This window comes from Sinocyclocheilus grahami, unplaced genomic scaffold (genome assembly GCF_001515645.1).
Source record: "Sinocyclocheilus grahami isolate Dianchi unplaced genomic scaffold, SAMN03320097.WGS_v1.1 scaffold735.1, whole genome shotgun sequence".
Classification (NCBI taxonomy): Eukaryota; Metazoa; Chordata; class Actinopteri; order Cypriniformes; family Cyprinidae; genus Sinocyclocheilus; species Sinocyclocheilus grahami.
This window is the reverse complement of record NW_015505914.1, coordinates 213776-223760: the sequence shown is the minus strand read 5'-3', so window position 1 is coordinate 223760 and position 9985 is coordinate 213776. Positions and strand designations below refer to the sequence as shown.

The following is a 9985-nucleotide window of genomic DNA, read 5'->3' as shown; positions in this document are numbered from 1 at the left end:
ACTAACAGTGAATAACTGTATTCTCATTAACTAACATTAAGAAAGTTGAATAAATACTGTAATACATGTATTGTTCATTCATGATAGTTAATACATTAACTAACATTAACTAATGGAACCTTATTGAAAAGTGTTACCTTAATATTAAATATCAATATATACTGTATATATATTTTATTCACTTCTATGTAACTGAATCAGATATAAGTTTTTTTTTTTTTTTTTTTACTAATTATCCAAATAATGTATAGTCCTACAAAGCTATTATTATCAGAGCATATGATCAGAGCAGAGCATAGCGTCACTGAAGGTAGCACCATTTTAGCAGCATTGCCCAGTACAGCTGAACTAGCCTACACCATGCTACAGCACAGTAGCGCTACTGCAAACTGGAACAAGTAGGCCTATACTGCATAGAAATTTCCTGTCAGCGCGTTATTTGAGTGGACTTTGCTTTTCCGATGAGCATGAGCGGTACCACGAGCGGAACGCACATTCATAGATCGGAATATTGAGGGGAGCGTCAAACTGCGCAGTGACGGGGAGAGTGAAACATGCGCGCTGAACACTGTGGGGCTCGACGCGGTACGCCATATACAGTGGGGAAAAAAAGCATTTAGTCAGCCACCAATTGTGCAAGTTCTCCCACTTAAAAAGATGAGAGAGGCCTGTAATTTTCATCATAGGTATACCTCAACTATGAGAGACAAAATGAGAAAAAAAAATCCAGAAAATCACATTGTAGGATTTTTAAAGAATTTCAGTGAGAGAACTGATCATCAGATGTGACTCACTTTCAAAGGAAACACAATCCTCATTATAACAGCGTCACCTTCTCTTTACCTGCCTTTATAAAAAGAGGAAGTATATTTGACACTCCAGCCCAGGCAGTTAAACGCTCAATATAATGACCACAGTCACACAGGAGGCTGCTGCGCAGTGAACTCTCTCACTTCATGGACAGCAGGGAACTCTGGGTGTTTGCACACCTACATGTAGATAGTTTCAGGGGATTGACAGCAGTTTGCTTGAATTTGACAATAAGTGATCGGAGCCCCTTTAAAGTCCCCATGTAATCAAAATGAAAGTTTATAGGGTGTTAGTATCAATATGTTAGTCTTAAGGCCGCACCGCACACACACTCTGCTCTGGTCCAGAGACGGCGCAGACGAGTCGGCGCAGACCACAAAATGTATCGGAGCTATTTGAATTCTACACAGAATGCTACATTTTATAGCAATATGGATGAGATTGTGGCTGGCATAACCGGTCAAATGCGGCTTTACGGAGCTCAACGGTTCTGAACGTCTCTAGCCCAAGCTGTGATATAAATGAACGCTATTGGCTATTTTAAAAAGGGGCGTGGCTGCTTGATATGTCCCGCCCTGTCTTCCGGTTTCAGTTAAAATGACGTCAACACATAGAGTAACACTGCGTGTTTCTAAGCATTTCAGGGGACCTTTAAAGTGACAAGATTATGTCGGCATGTGGTTTCGTTTATACTGTATATTCTGAACACGATTTGGACACAATAGGCTTTATAGGACCATACTTAGGTTATGATGACTTATAAAAAAAAAACCATCAGAAGATCATTCGTGATTGCTTTTTTATTTACTGACAGTTTTGGTCTATACCAAACATAATCAGAGTACAACAGAGTATTTATATAAATGTAAATGTATATTATTAAAAATATAATATAAATCTAATGATAATACAACAAAAATGACAACAAGGGCTCTATAATATTTTAATATTACATTACATTGTTTAATAATGATAATTACTACAGTAGAATATTTCTGTTGACATTTTAAATTATTATATTATTATAATATACACACATTTTGAATTATTATATATATTTTAAAATATATCTTTATAGTAATATGTTAAATTATATGGTGATATATCTATATATAGATATATGCATTATAATAATATAATTCTTAATATATTATATAAATATAAATAATGGTAATAGTATTTAGAAATTATAACCAAAATATTGATACATTTACAGATTATATTATTATATCTAACAACAATAATTATTAAACATAATAAACAATGTAATATTTAAATATGATAAATATTAAATTTTGTTTATGTATGTGTGTGTGTGTGTTAATTTTTTTAATAAATGTAATATATACAGTGTATATTACATTATAAAAATGTACACTGGGAATGAATAATGTATAAATGAATGATACCAGTAGATTAAAACTCATTCTCAGTTAATCTTTTGATGTTTATGTAATGAACATGATTATGAACAATCATAATTGCATTTGCATACAACTTAATTTTCATGGCTTCATGTAGTGTGTTCAGTTTTATCATATTACCTTCCAAGTAATAGAGGACTGAATGAGTAAACCAGGCGTGTAGATGTTGGGGTAGCTGCAGCACCTGTTATCCCATGAGTCTCTAGTTCAAACACGCTCTCCAAAGCTCTCAGACTCTATCCACATCTTCTACTCACTGCCCTGAACTTCACCTCTGCTACAATGTGGGCCTGAATGCAATGATAAAACACCTGCTTCCTGCTATACTGATTACAGTCCGTGCTCTTGTTTCTCATTATCTTCTATCTGACCTGAGATGGGTCCTGCATGGGTCGTCAAGTGACCGTGTGCTTGAACTGAATGGGTGCCATGAAAAACACGCATGTTACTTTACAAGAAACTTGTATCTAAACAAGGCCTCCAATTTTCATAGTTGGCCAGAAAAGGCAGAGACGAGCTAAATAACTTTGTATCATTGTATAGAAATGATAAAAGATACAACTTATAAAAATATAATCATTAATACAATATAAGTCTAATGATAATATTACAATGACAAAAGAAAAAAATCTATATAACATTGTTTAATAATTCTAATTATTATTAAACATAATGCTAACATAATGGATGTTGACATTTTTAAATATGAAATATTTAAGTATTATTTTAAATTCTTCTTCTTATTATTATAAAACAATAAAAATATAGAAATATAAAGATATATTGTTTTTATAATATTGTCCTTATAATTATAATAATATAATTATTAATATAATATACAAATGTAATAATATTTAAAACATAATCTGTTACAGTTGAGGTTTATACTATGCTATACTATAATAACAATAATTCTTAAACATAATAAACATCATGTAATCTTTAAATATTATAGTACAATATTTCAATTGTTTAATATATACAATGAATCATTATACAATTAATTTTTTTATATGATAATTTAGAAAATAATATACAAATTTGTGTTGCATGATTATATAGAAAATAATTTAATATTAATCTAATTGTAATAATAATAAAAAATACAACAGGAATATTTAAAGATTATATTGCATTGTTTAATAACTCTAATTATTATTAAATATAATGTAGATATTATGGAGTAGAATATACCCGTTGACACATTATACAAGCAAAATACAGATAATATAAACATTTTAAAAACTAAATCTAATGATAATAATCTTAGAAATATTTAATAATATTAATAATATCTAATAATAAATAAATATTATGTTATTATGCTTAATACCTGTTGGCAATAACATATGTCATTATATATATATATATATCTGCACACACACAATTTTAAAAATGTATCTTTATATGAATATAATTAATATAAATATAAAAAACATAACGAACACCATCACAAAAAACATGCATTACTTCACAAGAAACATGCGTTTAAACAAGGCCTCCAATTTTCATAGTTGGACTGAAAAGGCTGAGACGAGCAATATTAAAATGACGTGTGAGCTATAGAGGACCGAAGCGTCTAATGTGGCACAAGTTGTTCTGAGTGTCCAATGCTCATGGGAAAGTCGGTTCTTCTACTCTGAAATCAGACTCTCTGACTTTATGACATAAGCTTCCTCTGTATTTTGTGCTTCCTAATTTCCTTTGATTACTTTAAGTCTGTCTCTGTCTCTCTGGCTGTCAGTGACCCCGTCTGCGAGAGGTGTGAAGCTAACTGCTTTCAGATGGGCTGCTGGTAGCGTCTGAAAGCTGAAAGGGAAGAGAGCGAGCGTGAGATACTCTGAGCCCCCTCTCAACATCCCTCTAGGGAGTGCACTCGATAGGCAGCTGAAACGGGCCCTTACTGAGCAGTTTTGCTTACTCAGTGCCTCCGTCTCCGCTATCCTTTCCTGCTATGACAACAAAGCTTCCCATGGGGTAAATTGGAGATGAAGGCAGCGCCAGGCGGGCCTGCAGACTCACAGTCTGAATGCTGGTGCAGGTAAACTGATTATGATTATTGCATTAGGGCTGCCATTACACACTTCTCCTCTAAAGCAAACAGGTCCAGTTCAGTTAGTGCACATACTTCCTGACAAGCCTACCACTGTGGAGATATGTGGTGCCCTATGGGTAAAAAAAAAAGTTCATTCCTTTCCCATGTACATGTATGGGTCACACTAGCTGTTCATGTTTACTAGTGGATTAAGCATTCAGAAAAAACATTACAGCCTATTTGGTTTTGCTACAGTATTTTTTCCTGGTTAGAGTATCATATATTTATCTTAGCAACATGCTAATGTCAAGCTCTACTGAAATCATTTGAGGATGGATGCAATAAGCTGCTGCCTATGTAAAGTGTTCCAAATCGCTCACTTATGAGGTTCATTTAGATTTAGTGTACTGTTTAGACAGCAAGGCAGAGCCAAAATGAGAGCGTATTTGATTTAGAAAGAGAAAGGAAAGGCCCTGAATGAAAGAAGATTAATAGAAAGAATAGCAGTGAAGATGAGAGATGGGAAGATAAAAGAAATGATTCTTCATCTGACACAGAGACAAGCGGATAAATGACGCCCTACAGCTTCATTTGTCTTGTTTGTGTGTGCGCGGACAGTAAAGCGTTTGCTATTCTTCCCCTCCCACCCTCTGACTGGATTATGACCGTGTCAGCTGAACCTTGGTGGCTGGCCAGCACAAAGGGAGTGCTGCTAACTACACACCCTGACAAACATGTAGTCTGTGACACCCTCGACAAAAGCTGGGTGGGAGGAAAAAGGACGGGGCTTGACAAAACAGGGCCCAGGGCCAGTGAGACAGAGGTTCAGTTCACCTGATGGATCATCACTGTTAAATCAGCACGCAGAACTACTGGGCAAACATTAGGGTGTCATACACGTGTTCTTTGCACTCAAAGCCAGCTAGACGACACACAATGGTGCTCAATATTCTTTTTGGCACACTGCCTTAAAAACATAAATTCATGGTGTGAGACAATGTAAAAAACTGTCCACCTGACTCAAAATTATGCACAGCATAGACCAGCTGTTGCACAGGAATGCTTAAAATTGATTATTTAACTTATACAAATAATTAGAATGACTTTTCTTTAAAATTGTCTCCTAAAGAAATCTCAAATGTTTAATATTAAAAATAATAACAAAACCACTTTTCTATAAAAATCTAATTATATATAAAATAAATGTTATATATATATATATATGAAATAGATTTTATATAAACTTTTTTTTTTTTTTTTACAGGAAGCGGAGTTTAGTTAATATTAATAATACAAATACTAATTTTTTTATTTAATTACTCAACCTGTCTACACCACTTATGTGTAAAAAAACTAATATATATATATAAAATACATTTAAAAATGACATGCACAAACACACGCATAGATAGATAGATATTTTCTATCTATATAATTATATATGTGTGTATATATATAATTTACATTCATTTTCTATATATATATATATAAAAGAAAAAAATCTATATAACATTGTTTAATAATTCTAATTATTATTAAACATAATGCTAACATAATGGATGTTGACATTTTTAAATATGAAATATTTAAGTATTATTTTAAATTCTTCTTCTTATTATTATAAAACAATAAAAATATAGAAATATAAAGATATATTGTTTTTATAATATTGTCCTTATAATTATAATAATATAATTATTAATATAATATACAAATGTAATAATATTTAAAACATAATCTGTTACAGTTGAGGTTTATACTATGCTATACTATAATAACAATAATTCTTAAACATAATAAACATCATGTAATCTTTAAATATTATAGTACAATATTTCAATTGTTTAATATATACAATGAATCATTATACAATTAATTTTTTTATATGATAATTTAGAAAATAATATACAAATTTGTGTTGCATGATTATATAGAAAATAATTTAATATTAATCTAATTGTAATAATAATAAAAAATACAACAGGAATATTTAAAGATTATATTGCATTGTTTAATAACTCTAATTATTATTAAATATAATGTAGATATTATGGAGTAGAATATACCCGTTGACACATTATACAAGCAAAATACAGATAATATAAACATTTTAAAAACTAAATCTAATGATAATAATCTTAGAAATATTTAATAATATTAATAATATCTAATAATAAATAAATATTATGTTATTATGCTTAATACCTGTTGGCAATAACATATGTCATTATATATATATATATATCTGCACACACACAATTTTAAAAATGTATCTTTATATGAATATAATTAATATAAATATAAAAAACATAACGAACACCATCACAAAAAACATGCATTACTTCACAAGAAACATGCGTTTAAACAAGGCCTCCAATTTTCATAGTTGGACTGAAAAGGCTGAGACGAGCAATATTAAAATGACGTGTGAGCTATAGAGGACCGAAGCGTCTAATGTGGCACAAGTTGTTCTGAGTGTCCAATGCTCATGGGAAAGTCGGTTCTTCTACTCTGAAATCAGACTCTCTGACTTTATGACATAAGCTTCCTCTGTATTTTGTGCTTCCTAATTTCCTTTGATTACTTTAAGTCTGTCTCTGTCTCTCTGGCTGTCAGTGACCCCGTCTGCGAGAGGTGTGAAGCTAACTGCTTTCAGATGGGCTGCTGGTAGCGTCTGAAAGCTGAAAGGGAAGAGAGCGAGCGTGAGATACTCTGAGCCCCCTCTCAACATCCCTCTAGGGAGTGCACTCGATAGGCAGCTGAAACGGGCCCTTACTGAGCAGTTTTGCTTACTCAGTGCCTCCGTCTCCGCTATCCTTTCCTGCTATGACAACAAAGCTTCCCATGGGGTAAATTGGAGATGAAGGCAGCGCCAGGCGGGCCTGCAGACTCACAGTCTGAATGCTGGTGCAGGTAAACTGATTATGATTATTGCATTAGGGCTGCCATTACACACTTCTCCTCTAAAGCAAACAGGTCCAGTTCAGTTAGTGCACATACTTCCTGACAAGCCTACCACTGTGGAGATATGTGGTGCCCTATGGGTAAAAAAAAAAGTTCATTCCTTTCCCATGTACATGTATGGGTCACACTAGCTGTTCATGTTTACTAGTGGATTAAGCATTCAGAAAAAACATTACAGCCTATTTGGTTTTGCTACAGTATTTTTTCCTGGTTAGAGTATCATACATTTATCTTAGCAACATGCTAATGTCAAGCTCTACTGAAATCATTTGAGGATGGATGCAATAAGCTGCTGCCTATGTAAAGTGTTCCAAATCGCTCACTTATGAGGTTCATTTAGATTTAGTGTACTGTTTAGACAGCAAGGCAGAGCCAAAATGAGAGCGTATTTGATTTAGAAAGAGAAAGGAAAGGCCCTGAATGAAAGAAGATTAATAGAAAGAATAGCAGTGAAGATGAGAGATGGGAAGATAAAAGAAATGATTCTTCATCTGACACAGAGACAAGCGGATAAATGACGCCCTACAGCTTCATTTGTCTTGTTTGTGTGTGCGCGGACAGTAAAGCGTTTGCTATTCTTCCCCTCCCACCCTCTGACTGGATTATGACCGTGTCAGCTGAACCTTGGTGGCTGGCCAGCACAAAGGGAGCGCTGCTAACTACACACCCTGACAAACATGTAGTCTGTGACACCCTAGACAAAAGCTGGGTGGGAGGAAAAAGGACGGGGCTTGACAAAACAGGGCCCAGGGCCAGTGAGACAGAGGTTCAGTTCACCTGATGGATCATCACTGTTAAATCAGCACGCAGAACTACTGGGCAAACATTAGGGTGTCATACACGTGTTCTTTGCACTCAAAGCCAGCTAGACGACACACAATGGTGCTCAATATTCTTTTTGGCACACTGCCTTAAAAACATAAATTCATGGTGTGAGACAATGTAAAAAACTGTCCACCTGACTCAAAATTATGCACAGCATAGACCAGCTGTTGCACAGGAATGCTTAAAATTGATTATTTAACTTATACAAATAATTAGAATGACTTTTCTTTAAAATTGTCTCCTAAAGAAATCTCAAATGTTTAATATTAAAAATAATAACAAAACCACTTTTCTATAAAAATCTAATTATATATAAAATAAATGTTATATATATATATATATGAAATAGATTTTATATAAACTTTTTTTTTTTTTTTTACAGGAAGCGGAGTTTAGTTAATATTAATAATACAAATACTAATTTTTTTATTTAATTACTCAACCTGTCTACACCACTTATGTGTAAAAAAACTAATATATATATATAAAATACATTTAAAAATGACATGCACAAACACACGCATAGATAGATAGATATTTTCTATCTATATAATTATATATGTGTGTGTATATATATAATTTACATTCATTTTCTATATATATATATATTTTTTTTATGAAAGTGGAGTGCAGACAGAGTATTTTAATTATTTAAAATTATTATTTTTATTACTAAAATATGTGTGATTATATAATTTTTTACACATTTTATAAATTAAAAAATATTTTATTTTATATAATTTATTTTAAATATAATAATATATCAAATGTACAGGAAAGGAAAGTGTGGACAGGCTAAATTTGTAATTTCTGTTCCATAAAACGGCATCATTTGATAAAATCCCTTGCTTTGTCCGGACAATGAAAGGGAGGAAATTGTTTGAAAATACTTCAAAGACAGTAATTCTTTTTCCAGTTCTGTTCAGTGCCACCAGTACTGCAGAAATGACACATTTAAAAAAAAAAAAGTTGGGCCAGTAGAAAAAAATCATAATGCTGAACATTGGAGGATGTTTTGTAAAAACATTTTGTAAAATCCCTTAATCTTTTCCTCCATTCATAAAGCCCTGTCCATCCCTGAGTCACCCTCCTCCACTCGGCTCTTACCTCGTTTCCAAGCAAAGCAGAAACACATGCTTCGGAGGCATCACAAATGGCGGTGAGGTCGTGACCCCCCTCCAGTGCGAGCACCAGCCGGCCGCCAGCCAGTCCCATCAGCTGCTTGGTCAGGTAGCCAAAACCTGCCAAAGGGGGAGACAGGAAATACAAGAGGGGGTTATAGAGCTCGCTCAGAAACCGGTGGCTGGCCTTTGATCAAAGAAACCAGAGATGAAGAAAAAATGGAGAGAAGGAGAGGAAGAAAATAAGACAGTATTACATCACATTCTCTCTGTTAAGGAGACGGCACTCTGGATTTACTGGGTCTAAATGTATAATACGAGGCAGGTTTAATTTTAATAAATGTGGCTTAGTATTTTGGCCACATCTTTTGATCTTTGTTTGAATATATGCATCCGACTATACCTCCCTTACCCAAAGTTCGTTGTGAAAGCAAAACTACTTTGTTTGGCCTTCCAAAAGAGGACACGACTAGAAATCTGTGGTTAAGTTGTATTTACAACACTGTTCCAGAACACTTCAACCCAAATATTCAGATGTGTGCAGCGCATTTTATGGAGGACTGTTTCCTGGGAGATTAGACTACAATGCGTCTGTGCACAAAGGCTGTTTCTATAAAGTGGGGTAGTTCCAACTTTGCAAGGACAGTCTGGCACTTCTGACTCACAGTCTGTGAGTACGTTTTCATATTTAAAGGGGTCATATGATGCTATTTTAAAGATCATTATTTTGTGTATTTGGTGTAACAGAATATGTTGACATGTTTTAATGTTCAAAAAACACATTATTTTTCAAATACTGTACATTA

At 33.4% G+C, this 9985-nt stretch overlaps 1 protein-coding gene across 1 annotated transcript in view; it reads right to left on the bottom strand.

Annotated features, from left to right (window-relative positions):
- The window catches only part of LOC107560613 (histone deacetylase 4-like), a 138392-nt gene that overhangs the window by 16401 nt on the left and 112006 nt on the right, over window positions 1-9985 (bottom strand). The window contains exon 22 of the mRNA XM_016244843.1: window positions 9166-9299. Coding sequence (XP_016100329.1) covers window positions 9166-9299 — 134 coding nt within the window. The remainder of the gene's footprint in view (window positions 1-9165; window positions 9300-9985) is intronic.